At 53.0% G+C, this 18348-nt stretch overlaps 1 protein-coding gene across 8 annotated transcripts in view; it reads left to right on the forward strand.

Annotated features, from left to right (window-relative positions):
• Positions 1-15952, forward strand: part of Lamb3 (laminin subunit beta 3) — a 68720-nt gene extending 52768 nt beyond the window's left edge. For all 8 annotated transcript variants that reach the window (XM_050148284.1, XM_050148285.1, XM_050148278.1 and 5 more), the window contains 15 exons: positions 246-366; positions 898-1086; positions 2619-2774; positions 3304-3500; positions 3860-3971; positions 4375-4753; positions 6459-6619; positions 6703-6920; positions 7119-7316; positions 7629-7773; positions 11042-11249; positions 11600-11741; positions 12089-12265; positions 12944-13097; positions 15466-15952. In XM_050148284.1, coding sequence (XP_050004241.1) covers positions 246-366; positions 898-1086; positions 2619-2774; positions 3304-3500; positions 3860-3971; positions 4375-4753; positions 6459-6619; positions 6703-6920; positions 7119-7316; positions 7629-7773; positions 11042-11249; positions 11600-11741; positions 12089-12265; positions 12944-13097; positions 15466-15602 — 2694 coding nt within the window. In that variant the 3' untranslated portion in view covers positions 15603-15952. The remainder of the gene's footprint in view (positions 1-245; positions 367-897; positions 1087-2618; positions 2775-3303; positions 3501-3859; positions 3972-4374; positions 4754-6458; positions 6620-6702; positions 6921-7118; positions 7317-7628; positions 7774-11041; positions 11250-11599; positions 11742-12088; positions 12266-12943; positions 13098-15465) is intronic.
• The last annotated feature ends 2396 nt before the right edge of the window (positions 15953-18348 follow it).

An 18348-nucleotide genomic window follows, 5' to 3' on the forward strand; every position in this document is an offset into this window, starting at 1 on the left:
ATGCTCACAGGCATGCACTACTCACATGCTCACGCTGCCCTCCCGCGGGCACACAGCATGAGTACTCACATAAAGACCCGGGCCCCCACAGAGTTACAAGAACTGAGAGAAGGCTGAAGCATTTGTATGTGGTGTCCGGGAAGGGCATGTGTCCAGGCAGGGTCTTGAGGGGCAGGCAGGTTGGTTTGCAGGGAGTGGGCTTTCCTGGATAAATCCTTGCTGGTAATCACCGACTCGTCCCCCAGGTCCAGGATGTCTGCGTCTGCCAGCACAACACCGCTGGCCCCAACTGTGAGCGCTGTGCTCCTTTCTACAACAACCGGCCGTGGAGACCTGCAGAGGGCCAGGATGCCCATGAGTGCCAAAGTAGGAGCCTGGGATGGGTCCTGATGATAGCAGCGGGGATGGGAACCAACTTACCTGTTTCTCACCTGCAACATGGGGCATCTGGTTTTGTTGCTTATAACTGCAGCCCTGCCTTCAGATCCCTGGTTTGCAGTAGATCTGGAAATCCCCTCACTGCCTCCATCCGTTTCTGTTAGCCCTGCAAGAGCCAGGCATTGGTCCCTGCTGAAACCTTGTGCTCCCAGAGCCCCTGTGGCCCCTGAAGGCTCCTTGCTCTGTGCCAGACATCTCTGGCTTCCAGTGATCACATCCCTATACCCAATGTTCCTTGGATACAGGACCTTCATCTGTGCAGATCCCAAAGTGTCAGGGACCTGTCTGTGACTGTGCTGGGGGCCAGAGTGCTTGTTCATTCAGCTCTTCCCCAGTCTCCTTTGACACTGGGTCCCGCTTCCCCACTCTGCCTGTCACAGAGCCGATAGTGCTACGTGGGCACCTGCCACGGTGGTCTGCTTTTGCCCCACGGAGTCAACCTCGGATTTCCCCGTCTAGGGTGTGACTGTAACGGGCACTCAGAGACCTGCCACTTCGACCCAGCCGTGTTTGCTGCCAGCCAGGGGACACACGGAGGTGTGTGTGACAACTGCCGGGACCACACTGAGGGCAAGAACTGCGAGCGCTGTCAGCTACACTATTTCTTGAACAGAAGACCTGGCGCTCCCATTCAAGAGACCTGCATCCGTGAGTAGTGGCTTCGGGGACAGGCTGCCGTCCACTTGTCCTCCCCAGTTTGTCCTTGGGGACACGGAGGACATGGAGAAGCAAGGAAGCCGTGGTCCCAAGGAAGGGCTTGGGGGGTTGTTTTAACTGGGCTCTACTGAGTAAGTTAGTTATCCTCTCAGTGCTCTGGACCAATCAAGCAATGAGCTTGCTGGTCAGTACACAGCTTTTTCCAGAGGCACACAGAGAAGAAAGCAGGAAGTCCAGCTCCTGCCTTTGGAGCATACACACTGTGAAACTGAGGGGTGCAAGCATGGTGTCTGATGCTGCTGGGGGTGTCATGGGCAGCACTTTTGTTTTTCTGTTTCTCCAGTGTGAGAACTCCTCCCTCCTCCATGAAGACATTATATCGTTCTCCAGTCTTGAAAATTCCTCCCTCCTCCATCAAGAAATTATACCTTTTTTTTTTTTTGGTTTTGGTTTTTCCAGACAGGATTTCTTAGTGTAGCCTTGGCTGTCCTAGAACTTGTTCTGTAGACCAGGCTGTCCTTGAAACTCACAAGGATCTGCCTGCCTCTGCCTCCTGAGTACAGGGATTAAAGGCGCGTGCCACCACTGCTTAGCTATGAGATTTTACCCTCTGGCCCCCACACAGTGACTGGCATATCCCTATGACTGAGTGTTTGTTGACTTAATAAATGAGTGGAATGGTTTAACGAGTCCACCAGGCCACCAGATTAACCTAGGACAGTGCTTCTCCACCTTCCTAATGCTGTGACCCTTTAATACAGTTCCTCATGCTGTGGTGACCCCCGACCACAAAATTATCTTCGTTGCTACTTCATAACTGTGATTTTGCTACTGTTATGAATCATAATGTAAAATATCCGATACGCAGGCTATCTGATATGTGATCCCCGAGAAAGAGTCATTAGACTCTTTCGACCCACAGAGGTTGTGACCCGTAGGTTGAGAACCACTGACCTAAGAGAGGAGAACAGGATAGAACACGCGCTTGAGACCAACTTGATCAGGAAAAACCTTCAGAACAAAGGATCCTTGAGTTCTGAGAGGCGTGAAGGAGTCAGGAGTAGGCAGCTGCTTGCTGACATTTGTGTCTGGAGAGTAGGACAGACGTGAGTCTGACCCTGCTTTCCTGCTTCAGTTCAGTCTCTGGAATGTTGACCTCTTCAAGCACTGGTTCCCTCATCTGTATGACAACTCCTGCCTGCTGAGGTTGTCATGAGGACTGGGCATTACAGCTTGTGAAGGCCCTGCTCGGCGTTTGCAACATTGTAGCCCTCAAGAAGCAATAACCACAGAAGCAAGAGTGTGGTGCTTAATCTGAGTCAGCACCACCCTGCCTGCTCCGTGCTGGTCCTTTATGACTCAGAAGCAATTTTCTTTTTCCTCGCATGGCAGATGGGGAACCAGGCACAAAGGGTTCCAAGCTTGACTGGGGTCGTGGCGCTGGAAGCCCGCGGTAGAATGGGGTTTTGGAGTGGACCCTCCTGGCACCTCCTCTGAGCTCTGACATTGTTTCTGCTTCTCAGCCTGCGAGTGTGATCCAGATGGGGCAGTGCCAGGAGCTCCTTGTGACCCAATGACCGGCCAGTGTGTATGCAAAGAGCATGTGCAAGGAGAGCGTTGTGACCTCTGCAAGCCTGGCTTCACGGGACTCACCTTTGCCAACCCCCAGGGCTGCCACCGTGAGTAGAGGGCCGGGGAGGCTGTGGTTGGGCATGAGGCAGACTGTCCAGGTCCTTGGAGTGTCCTCAGAGGAAGGCCCACTCCAGGCACTGTGTGCTGCACCACCGTCCTCCAGCAAGTGGCAGCACAGGCCTGGCTTGGAAGGTGGGTTTGAGTCAGTTCCTGCCAGGGTGGGCGGGCCAAACTGCCAGGTGTCTGGGAAGGCACAGCGGCCTTATGAGTCAGCCAAGCTAAGCACAAGGACAGGCCCTGTGACTTCAGGCTGATCTCATACCAGAGCTCAACGTCTGGGGGATGCACCAGCCCTGCACAGTTTAGCCCTGGATTCTATCTACAGAGTGAGAGTCTGGGACACCGTCCCCAGAAGCAGGGCCAGACAGAGCCTGGTAGGAAGGGTCCCTGAGGGTATGTTCTCAAGTAAGTCACAGGACAGGTGCTTTTCCAGCGCTGGGCCCCTCTGGTGCATGTTTTCTGGGGCCAGCCTCTCTGTGGGAACCTGTCTATGCTCATCAGCCCTCCCTCCCACAGGCTGTGACTGCAGCATCCTAGGTGCCCGGCGAGATATGCCTTGCGAGGAGGAAAGTGGGCGCTGCTTGTGTCTGCCCAATGTGGTAGGCCCCAAATGTGACCAGTGTGCCCCTTCCTTTTGGAAGCTAGCCAGTGGCAGGGGCTGCGAACCCTGTAACTGTGACCCGCGCAATTCTCTCAGCCCACAGTGCAACCAGGTATGAGTAACATTGGCCCATGGGCTCTTCATTCACAGAGGGGTCCTGCTTATGAATGTCTCCATCTCTCCTGCACTGCTCTCTGGCTTTCCTACAGTCAGGCAAGGCTACATCCGTCCCCTTTCCCCTTGGGGGAGGCCACCAGATGTCCCTCCCTATGTGGTTCTCAGCCTTGGGCCAGGCTTGTCCCCCGCGCCGTCTGCAGCTCAGCGCTGGGACTTGACTTTGGGTTGTCTTTCAGTAGGAGCCCTAGTTTTTGGGAACACCCAGATCTGCAGAGCAAGGATCTTGGGCACAGTACCTAGTAGGAAGGCCAGGAAGGGACTGGAAGGGTCCGTCATGGCATTTTCTTTTTTCAGTTTACAGGACAGTGTCCTTGTCGGGAAGGGTTTGGTGGCCTGACATGCAACTCTGCAGCTATCCGTCAATGTTCTGACCGGACCCATGGAGATGTAGCTACGGGGTGCCGAGGTGCGTGCTTATTGCATGGTCAGGTAGCGGGCAGGTAGAGGGGCAGGATAAGGGTGCTTGGCGAAGGGCACTGATATGATTGGACCTTCTGTACCGATGACCAGGGCAACTCTGTTGAGCATCTTCCCTTGAAGACTGTCTGGCCTCCCAGTGCCTGGATCAGGTTAACTAAGGTGGTCCTCACACTCCAGGATGGAGGGCAAGGGTCCTTGCTCCCACTCCCTGAGAACCTTGGCCAGCAGCAGTGGAGAAAATAGATCATGAGGAGGACTGGAGTGATATGGTATTCCCCTCTGTATGCTGTGATTACCATTAATGAATAAAGAAAATGCTTTGGACCTATAGCAGGGCAGAACTTCCTCTCCCTGACCCCAGCCTCTAAGTGTCAATTCTCCTGCCCTAGCCTGTGACTGCGACTTCAGAGGAACCGAGGGTCCTGGCTGTGACAAATCCTCAGGCCGCTGCCTCTGCCGTCCTGGCATAACTGGGCCCCGCTGTGACCAGTGCCAGAGAGGCTACTGTGACCGCTACCCAGTATGTGTGGCCTGCCACTCCTGCTTCCAGACCTATGACGCGGACCTCCAGGAGCAGGCTCGGCGCCTCGGTGGTCTCCGTAATGCTACTGAAGGCCTGTGGACAGGGACAGGTCGGGGAGACCAAGGCCTGGCCTCTCGGTTGCTAGATGCCAAGAGCAAGATCGAGCAGATCAGACAGATCCTGGGGGGCACCTCTGTCACAGAGCAGGACATGGCTCAGGTGGCAAAAGCCATCTTGTCTATCAGGTAGGTCCTTTTCCCCGACAAGCTGCTGGAGGGATCATGCCAGTGGATTTGGGTGAGGGCCACACTGGGCCATTCTGGTCCACAGGGCATTTTTATGCATCCCTTCTCTTAGCTGCCAGGGCAGGTCTGTGGATGTGGGGTGTGGTGTTGATTCCATTCTACAGATGTGGAGACGGGCAAAGACGAGATGAGCTGTACAGACACAGATCCAGAGCCCGAGTCCAGCGTTCTTCCTGACCCTGGACTGCCAGTGGGATTGTCAGCCCTGGCTTAGTCACCTTGGCAGAGGGCACCCAAGAGGCAGGGCCACTAAAAATATCTCTGAATTTGCCTTTAGAATGAAAGCAGTCCCACCCACACCCCCTCCTACCACCAGAGGCGCCTTCTTTGGGAACTGAGGTTCTGAAGCTTCTATAATTAGCTTGTATTCCCTGAGCATTGGTGGAGGGATAGTGCCAAGCCCAAAAAGAATAAAAGGCTCTGTTACCCATGGGGCGGTGTTAGGACATCCTTGGCAGTGTGGGGGTCGGGGAACCTATGGATGAGCTACAGCTTGTTGGAACTTGCTCATTTCATTCATTCCACATTTGAGTGTGGATACGTGCTCACGAGTGTGCAGCTGCACGCGTGTACAGAGGCCAGAGCAGAATATTGGGTTCTCCTGCTGGCACTGTATGACTGACTGACTGCCTTGAGACGGGGTCTCCCACTGACTCAGAAGTTCCCTGCTTTATTGAGGTCGAGCTTTTAATGTGTGTACTGGAGATTTGAACTCAGGTCTTTATTCTTGTAGAACAGACATTCTTGTTCACTGGACCATCTCTCACCAGTCCTTCCAAATAGGCTTTTGAGTGCCCAATAGGATCCAAATATTGCACAAGGGTTATTAAAATATCAAGACATGGTCTTCACATGCCAAGGGCTAAGGTATTGTCCTGTAAGCAGGAACATGCTACACGGGGTATGTTAGCCAAGATTCTCACAGCGGAGGCCATGGTAGCCTGCTCAGGAAGGGCTATATGACCCAAGTCTCAGAATTAGGTGGCCAGTCCACAGGTGATCAACATAGGAATGTGTTGTGTCTTGGTAGGCCCTGAAGATTATGCTGTGCCTGGACAAGGTTGTGTGGTAGAGATGTGTAGGATGGGGTGGGGGGCAGCATGGTGGTGTAGCAGAGGGCAGGAAGCATGAAGACAGTGGCCCCCAAACTTAGGACTCAGGGCCTAGAGTGACACCTCAAGCCTCTGTCAGATCGGAATGGCCAGTGAGTGTGCAATGGGGTTGGAGCTCCATGGGGAAAGTTGGGATACAGAGGAGAGAATGGGAACCAGCCCAAACATAAAAACTGAAATCAGCCTGGGGAGCCAGGGGAGCCAGCAGGGTGTCTCTCTTCAGGGAAGCCAGGAACAGCCGGGAAATGGAGGTAGATCCCGATGTTAGACTGACAGAAGCTAAGGAGAGAGGGAGAGAGAGAGAGAGAGAGAGAGAGAGAGAGAGAGAGAGAATATTTAAAGTCACCTGCAGAGAGATGGGGTCAGCTATGCCGGGACTCCAGCTTGTTGGAGCCTCTGCTGGGCAGAATTCTCAGTAGCTTGTGGATTGTCCCCTCTCATACCCTGGTGGAAGGTCCTTCCCCATGCAGTCTGCTCCTCCTGGCTCAGGTACAGCATCTCCCTATATTTCAGCAAATATCATTCTGTCTCAGACGAACTCTCCAGGGCCTGCCTCTGGACCTTCCCTTAGAGGGGGAGATGGAGTCCTTCTCGGGAGACCTGGGGAATCTGGACAGAAGCTTCAATCGCCTCCTCCTGATATATCAGAGCAAGAAGGAGCAATTTGAGAAGCTAAGCAGTGCAGACCCTTCAGGTGAGGACAGGGGCATGGGCTACTCTTCCCTAGGGAGAAAGGCCCCTACCAAGGCTGGAGAGCCCCTCTCTTTTTTTCCTCAGGAGCCTTACATATGCTGACCACTGCTTACGAGCAGTCCTCCCGGGCTGCGCAGCAGGTGTCCGACAGTTCCAGCCTGCTGAGCCAGCTGAGGGACAGTCACAGGGAGGTAGAAGGGCTGGAGATTCAGTCTGGGGGAGGAGGAGCTGGAGGAGCCCAACTCGTGGCCCTGCGTTTGGAGATGGCTTCGTTGCCCGACTTGACATTCACTGCCAACAAGGTGACTGGGAATGAGAGCCCCATGTTCGTATCTGTCCCATTCAGAACCTACCCCACTCGTCCTGACCCTATGTCTGTGCTGTGCACTCAGGGGTTGCCAAGGAAACGTGGTCCTGGTTGCCATGGAGATGTGTGGCTGTTTCGTGTGGGATGGGAGTGGTTGTGGTGTGGCTTCTTTGACACCTTCATCTCTCTACAGCTCTGTGGCAGCTCTAGGCAGACACCGTGCACCCCGGGATCGTGCCCTGGAGAGCTGTGCCCCCATGACAATGGCACAGCCTGTGGTTCTCGCTGCATGGGAGCCTTGCCCAGAGCCAGAGGGGCCTTCCATATGGCAGGGCAGGTAGCCGAGCAGCTACGGGGCTTTAACTCCCAGCTCCAGCAGACCAGGCAGATGGTAGGTACCACAAAGGATGGGAGCAAGAGGCAGAGAGGGTGGAGTCCCTTGGGCAATTCGGAATTCACACTTGACAGTCAGGAGAACAAAGCCCAGAGATCTTAAAGAGATTTGACTATGCCCCCCAGCAACTGTTAAGGTAGAATTTGGAGCTACACTCTTGAGCTTTCTCTTAAAGTCCTCCATAAGTATCATTTGCAAACTGGGCTGGTTGCAGGTCCCAAGGGAGAGGATGCCCCATAGATTCCTTGGGAGATGCCAAGAGGCTCCTTGGGGGTTGTCCTTTTTCTGACCCACGTCGTGTTTCAACAGATCAGGGCAGCTGAGGAGGCAGCGTCTAAGGTCCAATCAGATGCCCAGCACCTCGAGACCCAGGTGAGCACCAGCCGCATACAGATGGAAGAGGACGTGCAGCGCACGCGGCTTCTCATCCAGCAGGTCCGGGGCTTCCTCACAGGTGAGCTGACTTTCAATCTCTGAGAGTATTCTGGCTCTCATCAGCCCCCCCTGCCCATGTCTAGCTCATTAGTCCACCACCTCCTTCCTACCATGCCTGCTATCCACTGACTCGACCATATATCTTGCCTGATCTTTGGCTATTGATTTTATTGCCTTCCACCCCTTCCCCAACTTCCCCACCTTGCTCTTAGATGAACACAGGCTCCTTTCCTGACCTCTGTCCATCTCTTCTACCAGGTGCCACTTTGACTTTGTCAGGTCCTTGCCCACTGGAGGGTCTGTCACTGATCCTTGCTGGCCTGGGATGAACGGCTCCAAGGTTACAGCTTTAAATGTCACCTCCCCAGAGAGGCCTTCTGTAGTCTCTCTCTGTGTATCCCTCCACTCAGGAATGGCTGTACAGTCCATTCGGAGTGTGCCTCTGGGACAGCAAGGATGGATGCCTGCTTGGTTCATGGGTCTTCTGGCACATATATAAGATTGGTGGAATGAATGAGTGGATGAATAAAGAAAGGAGTGAATGGGACAGATCCTTTCTTCAGTGACCTAGGGGATGAGCTAGGACTCAGGGAACTCGACTCCGGGCAAGCCGTTTCTCTTGACCTTAACTTTCCCTTGAAAATGGAGTCGGTAGTATTCTACAAGTTTTCCCCCCAAGAACTGAGTAACTGCTGCAAAATGTGCTTTGGCAAATGAAAGGGGCCTCTGGAGTGTGAGTGGTATTATTAGCTCTCGGGTCCCTGCCAGGACTTTGCTTGGCTGGAAGCCTGGTTGATATGAGCTAAGGGCTGGGCACAGCAGTGGTGGCTCATGGTGCTACTGCAGTGGTTTTACCCCAAATAGGCCAAAGCTGTCTCCTGAGTGCAGACAGCCCGCCATGCAGGAGCTGTGGGTGGTGCAAGCCTGACTCAAGCCCTGGAGGGGTCGACAGAGGCCCTGTGACTTAAGCAGGAGGAACCACTGGGAAGTGTGTTATGGGAGTTCAGGGCTAAGGTCCCTGGCACAGAAGGACAAAAGGGTAACCAAGGTTTGGGGCTTGAGCAGGCCCTGCTCAGGCTGGGAGGGGCTGACTTCTCTGTGAAGCTTGGGCTCTGCTCCTGGGAGCAGGTGGGAGCTTCCAGGTTCCTCCCCCTTCTCAGACAGGCTGCACCTCAGGTCAGGGTCTGTGATGAGTTCAGGGGCAGAGGGGGCATGGGTCTGAGAGAGGCTTGCTTTGGCTGTGGGTGGGACCCCTGAGAGTTTTCATAACCACCACTTGGTGGATTCTAGTCTGCAGACCCATGGTAGGGGGTGCCAATCCCAGCTGCTGCTGCCGCAGGAGAGAGTGGGAGGCCCGTGGATGAAGGAGGAGAGTTACCTTTGTTAGCCCTTCAGGTGGAATTGAGGAAGTTCTCAGGCGGGATTTATGGAACAGTTCCTAAGTACAGGCAGTGTTTGAGGGACTTTGTATCACATCCCTTAACCCGGGCAACCCTAGCTAAGTACTGCTATTACCTCCAATTCCCGTGTGAGGAATGCACAGAGAGGTGACCTGCCAGAAGGTATCCAGCTGTGGGTGGTGCACACACAAGCACATGCGGACACACACACACACACACACACACACACACACACTCATGGTGCACATGCACATACACACACAAAAGTGCCTCCTTACTTTTGATGTTTTCCCCTTCTCTGTATTCTCTCCCTTCCATTGCCTCTTCTGACCTGACTAATTTCTCCTCTAAGATGCCTCTCAGGTTTCCCAACCCTCCAGGAAGCCTGGTCCTGAAGGAGATGCTTCCCCGTTGCTGGCCCAGTGCACACCCTGCAGGTCACACCTCATTCCCACTTGATTTTGAGTCCCACACAGGCCGGGGCAGAGTCTGACGGGATCTTCGCCCTCACTGCCCGGGCTGTGCATGCCGATGTTTACTGAGACCCCTCTGCCTCAGAACATTATGACTGCCTGGATTGTACACCCAGTCATGCATGCCGCCGCCATCGTGAAAAGCATAGGAAACACCTACGCTGGCTGGGGCTATGATCTTGGCAGGAGGCTTTCTGGGAAAGGTGTCCATTCAGCGCCATTTGGAGAACAAGACTGGGCTCCAGGAAGGGGCAGCGTGTCTAGAGTAGATCCCCATGGAGCTGCGCGTGAGGTGGGAAGGCTTAATTAAATGACCAGGGCTGCATCTTGAGCTCCCAGGACCTTGAGTGTCTTGCTGCATAACCTGGAGCATCTCATCTCCTTTCTCTCAAGAAGGTCCTTCCTCCTGGTGTGAGGAAAGGCAGGGACAGGATAGGACCTATGTCACCTGCTGCCTGTGAAGAGAAGCTAGTCCCAGAATCCTAGAGGAGTTCAGGCCAGGCTAAACACTCTGGTTGAGTGGACACATCTTTCCAGAGTGGTATCTGCAGAAGCAGCTGAATGATGAGAAGGTGTCATTTTTGTACTTGTGTCTTGGGTCTCTCTGAGACTCTTTGTAAATACTCTGGCTAACTGTTGGTGACATGTCACAGCCCAGGGTGTGTGTGTGTTGTGTGTGTGTGTGTGTGTGTAGGTCATTCAAGGCATGTCACAGGTCAGGAGACTGAACCCAAGAGGAAGGAACAGTGAAGAGCAAGTGCCTTTTCAGTTACTCCTCAAATGCAAAGTCCCTTCGAAGGCCTGAGCTGGGGGTCTGGGGACGTGAATGGACAAAAACCCAGTCTCTGTCCTGAGGCGTTCACACTGCAGCAGGAGAAGGGAGCCAAACCAGGAAGACAAGTGTTTCCATGGGGGTGGGGTCACATGCCACAGGGGTTAGGAATGCTGGTTCTGGATTCCATGGCTAGGATCAGGGAAAAACTGGTAATCCTTTTCTGCCTTTGTGAACATGAGTACTTGGGCCTGAAGAGGGGGGCAGGGAAGGGGAGGGGTCTTATTGCCAAGGAAGCAGCTCCAATTCCTGGCCGCTCCCTCCCAATTTGGAGCTGATTATGAATGTGCTGCTGGCATTGTTCAGTACCAGCTGCTTGGCACCACCTCCTCCTCCAAGCCCACAGCTTCCTGTGGCACCAGACACTTAGCTGCCACAGCTGTGCCCACATCCCTCCTCCCCTCGGCAGTACACAGGACAGGAATCCTATAGCGTCCCGGAAACACCCTGACAGCACCAGCAGCAGCAACAGAGAAAGGTGCCTGGGTTTTTCCAGGAGCAGGACTATAGCAGACATCCCCCAGGGGTGCTACCCAGCCTGGAGGGGCCTCTAATCTGATGGCTTGGTTGGCTGTCTTCCAGACCCCGACACAGACGCAGCCACCATCCAAGAGGTCAGTGAAGCAGTCCTGGCACTCTGGCTGCCCACAGACTCAGCCACAGTGCTGCGCAAGATGAAAGAGATCCAGGCCATTGCTGCCAGGCTCCCCAATGTGGATCTGGTGCTGTCCCAGACCAAGCAGGACATCGCACGGGCCCGCAGGCTCCAGGCTGAGGCTGAGAAGGCCAGGTATGGCCACTGGCCCCAGTGCCTTCCTAATGGAACTGGGTTCATGTTTACTCCCCAACCTTGCAGCTGGGAGAGGGGGTACAGGGGTTGTAACATGGGGAGGGCACTTACCATGCCAGGGAAGCTAGGCTATCTGCAGGGTCCAGGGTACATTTCGTTCACTTAGTACTTCACACAGGGAGCTCGTGTCCCAAGAGTGCTGTGGGAATCACTCTAGTACTCAGCTGCCTCTGGGTGGGTCCTGTGGGGAGAGAGCCAGTGCTTTACCTTGTCTGCCTAAGAGCAATGTTCTCCAGGACATATTTGTTCATTTGCTGCCCACTCATCCCCCTTCCCCTTCCTTCACTCAGAAGCCAAGCCCAAGCTGTGGAAGGCCAGGTTGATGATGTTGTTGGGAACCTTCGGCAGGGGACCATGGCTCTGCAGGAAGCTCAGGACACTATGCAGGGCACTGGTCGCTCTCTTCGGCTCATCCAGGAAAGGGTTGCTGAGGTAAGACTTTAAAGGTAACGAACTGTTTAGGTACAAGAAGGTGCTAGAATGTGAGCTGGTTAGATGCCACCTAGTGAGATACACTGGCTGGTCTTCAAGCTTCAGATTTGCCTCACCTGACCAGGATGCAAAAGCAAGGATGGGCTCTGAGCTGCATTCGGGATGAAGTCAGTGGAGCTGGAAAAGGGGAAAACCTGAGTATCACTGGACAGGGTAGCTTGGAGTCAAAGAATCATGGTCAGGAAGACTCTGCTCCCTGAAGAGCGAGAGACAAGCTAGGAAAACGAGGTCCCATGATGCCTGTGAGGCCCAACACTAACCCTTGATTCCTCTATCTTTCCCCGAAGGTCCAGCAGGTCCTGGCGCCAGCTGAAAGGCTGGTGAGGGGCATGAAGGAGCAGATGAGCAGATTTTGGGCACGGATGGAGAAGCTCCGCCACCAGGCCCAGCAGGAGCAGACACAGGCAATGCGGGCCCAGAAGCTTGCAGAGGGTGCCAGCAAGCAGGCACTGAGTGCCCAGGAGGTACAAAGAGGGCAGAGTAGTCCCGGGGATGGGGAACCAGAACTGGACTCCTGAGCAGGAAGGTTACTGCACCTTCTATAAAACCACACAGGACAGAGGCAAAATGGTTCAGCATGGACCCCAAACACAGCCTGAGTCTGAATTCTACCCCTGCTCCTTTGGGTAGCTGGGCGGGACATGAGAGCCACCCTAGACACATTTACAAATGAGACAGTGGCTTGTGCCCAGCTCCAAGTTCATCTATAAAGTAGTTTTCTTGATATCCACTTTGGAGCTTGTATCCCAAGTCTCCACCATGGTCAGACGTTTATGGCTTGGACAGACACCCTGGCCTCCATGCTAGTTAGAATCAGGACAAAGATGATCGAAGAGTCCTTTTGGGGTATCAGGTGTACCACTTGCTTTACCCAGGGCAGGAACATGGGCATTTGCAATCCTGGTCTAGTGACCAAGTGGTCAATGTACTTTGGTATTAACCTGCCATGTTGTGCCTGGCAAATATGGTGGGTTTTGGCACAATGGAAGGAAAAGACAAAGTGTAAAGACATCCCTTGGGGCTCAGAGGTAGAGCATGACAGGCAAACCCAACCCTTGGGGGATACCAGGAGGCTGTGAGCTGATTTGTCGATGCCAGTTAGTCACTGACATTTAGGATTTGGGAATGACCTACCTTTCCAGGGCTTCGAGAGACTCAAGCAAAGGTATACAGAGCTGAAGGACCGGCTGGGGCAGAGTCCCATGCTGGGTGAGCAAGGCAGTCGGATCCTGAGCATCAAGACAGAGGCAGAGGAGTTGTTTGGGGAGACCATGGAGATGATGGACAAAATGGAAGGTGAGCATGACCCAGGGACTTTTTAAATTATAGTTTACGTGTGTGCAGTTGTGGGAGTCCACACGTGCCATAACATACCTGTGGGGGTCAAAGGGCAGCTTGTCTCCTTCTGTTTCGTGGGTTCTAGAGATCAAGTTCAGGTTGTCAGGCTTGGTGGTGGTCGCCTTTACCCACTAAGCCATCTCACTGGCCCTTCCCATCTGTGTCTCCTACAACTCATTCCATTGGAACCAAGCCAGCAGCGCTAAGGAAATGTGACCAGTTAAGACTCCCCGAGCAGCTAGTAGCAGCTACAAGACTGCAGGAATGCAGCAAGGTGCCGGTTACATGGCCCGGCCCGGAGAAACTCACAGTCCAGCTGGGGTCTTTGCTCCTCAAAACACAAGCTTTGCTATACAGTGACACACGGGTCAGTGACAAGGACACAGATCTCTAGGGGCTCAGAGGACAATCAATGCCAGAAAGAGATGTTCAGAGAGGTAAGAGCTGAGGAAGGAGTCTTAGGCCTAGGAGAGGCTAGGGGACAATGAAGGACCTCAGGAAGATGGCCATGAGAAGGAAGAAGAGCGTTCTGAGTATGTGACAGTCACCCTGAAGAAGAGGGACGTAGATGAGGAATCTGCATGGGGCAGGAGCCCGATGATGAGGGCAGACACCAACTCAGCATGAACCATCTAAGGCCATTGGCATGTTTGGAACGTGGAGACGTAGCGATAATAGCCTTAAAAAGGGGATATTCCTAGGATCCCGACAATCTGTAGATATGATGGTGGGACCCACCGGTGTGTCCAGGAAATGCCAAACACATTATTCCTCTGGATTTCAATAAAAATGGTTGGCAAAAATCTCATTTATAACCAGATAAACAGTATAGAAAAGATTAGTTTGGTGAGTTTATGGGGAATTGCTGAGAGCCATGGCCACAAACCCCAAAGGAGAGCTGGAGGTTGGTTCAGCACTTGTCCTGGCCTTGTCTCGCAATACTGTGTCCACAGATAATAATTTGTTTATCATATCTGAAGATAGCAGATAATACACCAGGAAACAGAATCACCTAAAATGGTGGGTGGGCAGGAAATGACGTAAGAAGGAAATTATGTAAGCAGGCCCACAGTTTGGGCCTCTATCTCTAAACCACGGATTTGGTGAAGCGCCTCTATGTGTGGCTTATGTCACCGGAAGTACTTTGTAGCTGGTAAGTGGTGGCAAGCGCAAGCTGTTCCTCACCTGAAAGAGACTCAAGAGTTCTGAGTCACCGTGAGTTGTTCTAAGTCAGCAGTGTCTTGCTCACTGCCGAAGACTGAACAAACATAGGGCATCCAAACCAACCGGAGGCAACAGCTCAAGGGTGACAGTGGAATGACTTAACCCCTGGTGTGGCCTGGTCGGCTCAGCACACAGCATGGGAGCAGGACTTTACCTACTTAGGATTCACCTTCATGGGATCCTCTGGGACTGGGGCGTGGGGAGCAAGGAACAGAACAGTGGCTGTTTAACCTTATGGGTGTTTCCAGTGTCTATCAGCCTGCAATTCCACGTGGAGGTTCACTGGCTGCATATCAGCTCAGCGCCAATGCTGCTGCACCCTGTTGGGGATGGTGAGGGCTACCCCATCTTCAGTAAGATGCCGACAGACCTATAGATGTGATGGTGGGACTGGTGTGTCCAGGAAATGCCATACACATGATTCCTCTACATAGGTAGAAGCAATAAGTGGTCAGATTTGGGCTTCATGAGAAGGTGAATTCTGACATAGCCAGTGCTGCTCGATACTACCCTGTGAGGCAGGCCATACTCCCTCCCTACCCCCGGCAAAGCCCAGGCTATCACAGTACAGTAGCAGGGACTCCAGTATGAGGCCAGGCTGCCTGGGTCACGCGAGAGAACTTCAGCGTGTCTTACCTGGGGATGGTACGTGAATGCCCTGGGGATGTGGAGCAGAACATTTTCCTGGAGTGATACTATAGGGTGAAAAAGCAAAGAAAGACCCAAGTCGCCTGGCCGACTTTTTCCAGCATCCATCTGAAGGCCATTAATTGCTAGGATTCAGAGGTCTGCATGCCCTACTTGGGTTGCTAATCTTGGGGGCAATACAGTCTTTCATCACCTTGGAATAACCAGGAGCCTGGATGGAGGAGAGGGTCAGACAAAGGGAAGACGGAGAGAAGGCCTAGTCCTGCCAGGTTTTGCATGGGATGGGGCTGGAGGAGCAGATCATAATTGAGAACGGTCTGCTTCAGTGGTTGACAGCGCTTAGTGGAGACTCTTGTCCTTGCTGCCTCCCAGTTGGGGGAAGGGAAGGACAGACTGGGAGTCCTTTAGTGTCTCACCTTCTGATTCTTCCCCATGGCTGTTCCATCTGCCTCAGACATGGAGTCAGAGCTGCTTCGCGGAAGTCAGGCCATCATGCTACGCTCCGCAGACCTGTCGGGGCTGGAGAAGCACGTGGAGCAGATCCGCAGTTACATCAATGGGCGTGTGCTCTACTATGCCACCTGCAAGTGACCCGATGCCCCAGCTTCAGACACATTCCCCTCTGCCTTGGAAGGGCACGCTGGGCGGGGGAGTGTTTCCTAGCCCTAGGACACTTTGATACCATTGATAGCCTCGTCTGGTCACCCTGGGTGTGCCGCTGCTAGGTATTGACTGCCATTGAGACGGTGCTTACAGGACCACATTTAAAGGAGAGATGGTGTGTGTGTAGGGGGTGCTATCACAGCTGAAGTTACAGCTCGGCTGTACAGTGTACCCCCCACACCTACTCCTGCACTCCACTGTGGTAGAAATTGGGATCAACAAAAAACTACACAGAGTGATACAAATACAAAGCCCAATAAAAAAATCTTTGAACAAGAGCCTGGAAACTCAAGAAGAAAATGATCTGAGTATGTATTAAGTAACCTCTGTCACCTTTCCTGCCTCCTGTTGAGGTTCCTGTGAACTCAGTCCTGTGGCTTGCCCTGATTACCCAGTCTAGCTCAGTTGGCCTCTGGACTCAGGCAGTTGAGCGCGTCTGTCTTGGGACTGGTGCCCATCTGTTTCCACTGCCTCAGTGTCCTCTGCTCTACCCAGGCAGTGTAGGAGAGCAGAGACTCTAGGTGGCAGTCTGTGGCTTGTGATTGCCCAAGGCTGGGGGTGGTACAGCAGACCCGGAGACTCTCAGCTTCCAGCGCTGAGAGCGAGGCTTTTGAAGTCGGTCATGTAGATTCAGACGCTCAAGCCGGTGGTATGTTTTCTCTTGGTTTTAATCACCAGCAGCCAGGGCACTGGGCAGATTGTACATGCCATAGTTTTCATTGCACCCCGTGTCCCTTAAGGCTTGGCAGCTCCCTGGAACTCTTCAGCCACCAGGACACACAGTTTCTTATCTGGCTCCTGGAAACCTTTTTCAGCTTTGGCTTCCTGTCTGCTTCCGCTTTGCTGGTGCGACCACTTTTTGATGCCTCTGCCCCCTTTATGTAGTGAGGCTGCTGCAGCCTCTCTCCTGCTGCGTTCTTCCTTGGTGCTCCTGCCACCTATTCCTCGTGTTACACCTCAGGTCACTCTATGACCACAGGGGCTGTTTCCCTGTTAATGGGGTAAACAGTTTGTAAGAGATGTAGGGTCATTGCACAGGCCTCCACATTTGCATGAAGGGCTGTGTCTTGGTCAGTGTTCTATTGCTGAGAAGACAAGCTATGAAGAAGACAACTCTATTGAGGAAAAGCATTTAATTGGGGTTTGCTTACTCTTTTAGAGGTTTAGTCCATTATTGCCATGGTGCGTTGCATGGTGGCACACAAACAGGTGCGGTAGCTGAGAGTTCTACATCCAGATCCAAAGGCAGCAGGAAGAGAGAGAGAAACACTGGGCCTGGCTTGAGCTTTTGAAACCTCAATGCACACCCTCAGTGATTCATTTCCTCCAGCCAGGCCACACCTACTCCAACAAGGCCACACCTCCTAATCCTTTCAAATAGTGCCTCTTTCCAAGCAGTCAAATATATCTGCCTATTGGTGCCATCCTTATTCAAACCACCATAGACTGTGCTTGTACTAATCACAGAGCCTTGTACTGGGCCAAGTGCTCCTTCTCTGGCCCAGGTGGAAATGACTTACGAAGCTCACTGAGGCTTGTGATGGTAGAATGCTTGTTTAAAGTGATTTAAAGGAGCAGTGCCTGGAATGTTGCCTCCTGAAGTGGAGCTGTGCTTCTGCAACAAGCAGCTGTGCTGTAGTGTGGCTTCCTCAGGCACTCCTGGAGGTTTAAAACAGCCGGAGGCAATGAGGACATCCACGCAGCTCTCAGGGACAAGATGCTCACCTGGAAATCCTCTGTTCAAGGTAACTGGACGCCAAGGAAGGGGGTCAACAACTGTCAGCCAAGGAATCAAATCCCTACCCTACCATCCTCCCCTCTCAACATTAATTATATAAAAGGAAAATAGATATTAAAAGGGCTGCTTATAATAATGGTCTGTTCCTAACATTAACATTTGGTTAGCAGGATTTAGTCTTCTGCACTCAGTCAAACATCCCCGGGGCAGAACTAGGTCATTTTGCTTGACCTAGATTCAGGGCAAAGGCTAGAAACTGTTAAAAATGACTGTGTATGTTGATATGACATGTCACAAACATTTGTGTGCTAGCCATGGTCTAGGCGCTAAGCTAGGCACTGTCCCTCCCTCCACCCTTTCCTTCCCACCTCATCTCTTCTTTCCCTCCTTTTCCTTTGCTCTTATCTTTTCCTCCTTTTTCTTTGAGATAAGGTCACACTGTGGGCAGCAAAGGCTGGCCTTGAACTCACAGTCCTTCTGCCCAGCCTCCCAAGTGCTGAGATTATAGGTGCATGCCATCAGGCCTGGCTTAGATTAACTTCTTGTTCATTATTGATCATTTAAGTTTTTGGGGGGGCAGTGTGTCCGGCAAGCCACACATATGGTTTCCATCAGACAAGTGAGGGAAACAAGGCACAGTCACCCGTGGTCTCAGTGTGCACAGTCACCCGTGGTCTCAGTGTGCACAGTCACCCGTGGTCTCAGTGTGTACATTCACCCATGGTGATCTCAGTGTGCATAGTCACCCGTGGTCTCAGTGTGCACAGTCACCCGTGGTGATCTCAGTGTGCACAGTCACCAGTGGTCTCAGTGTGCACAGTCACCCGTGGTCTCAGTGTGCACAGTCACCCGTGGTCTCAGTGTGCACAGTCACCCGTGGTCTCAGTGTGCACAGTCACCCGTGGTCTCAGAATGCACAGTCACCCGTGGTCTCAG

Source organism: Alexandromys fortis, unplaced genomic scaffold (genome assembly GCF_014885135.2).
Source record: "Alexandromys fortis isolate MF-2015 unplaced genomic scaffold, M_Fortis_MF-2015_v1.1 scaffold_62, whole genome shotgun sequence".
NCBI classification, from domain to species: domain Eukaryota; kingdom Metazoa; phylum Chordata; class Mammalia; order Rodentia; family Cricetidae; genus Alexandromys; species Alexandromys fortis.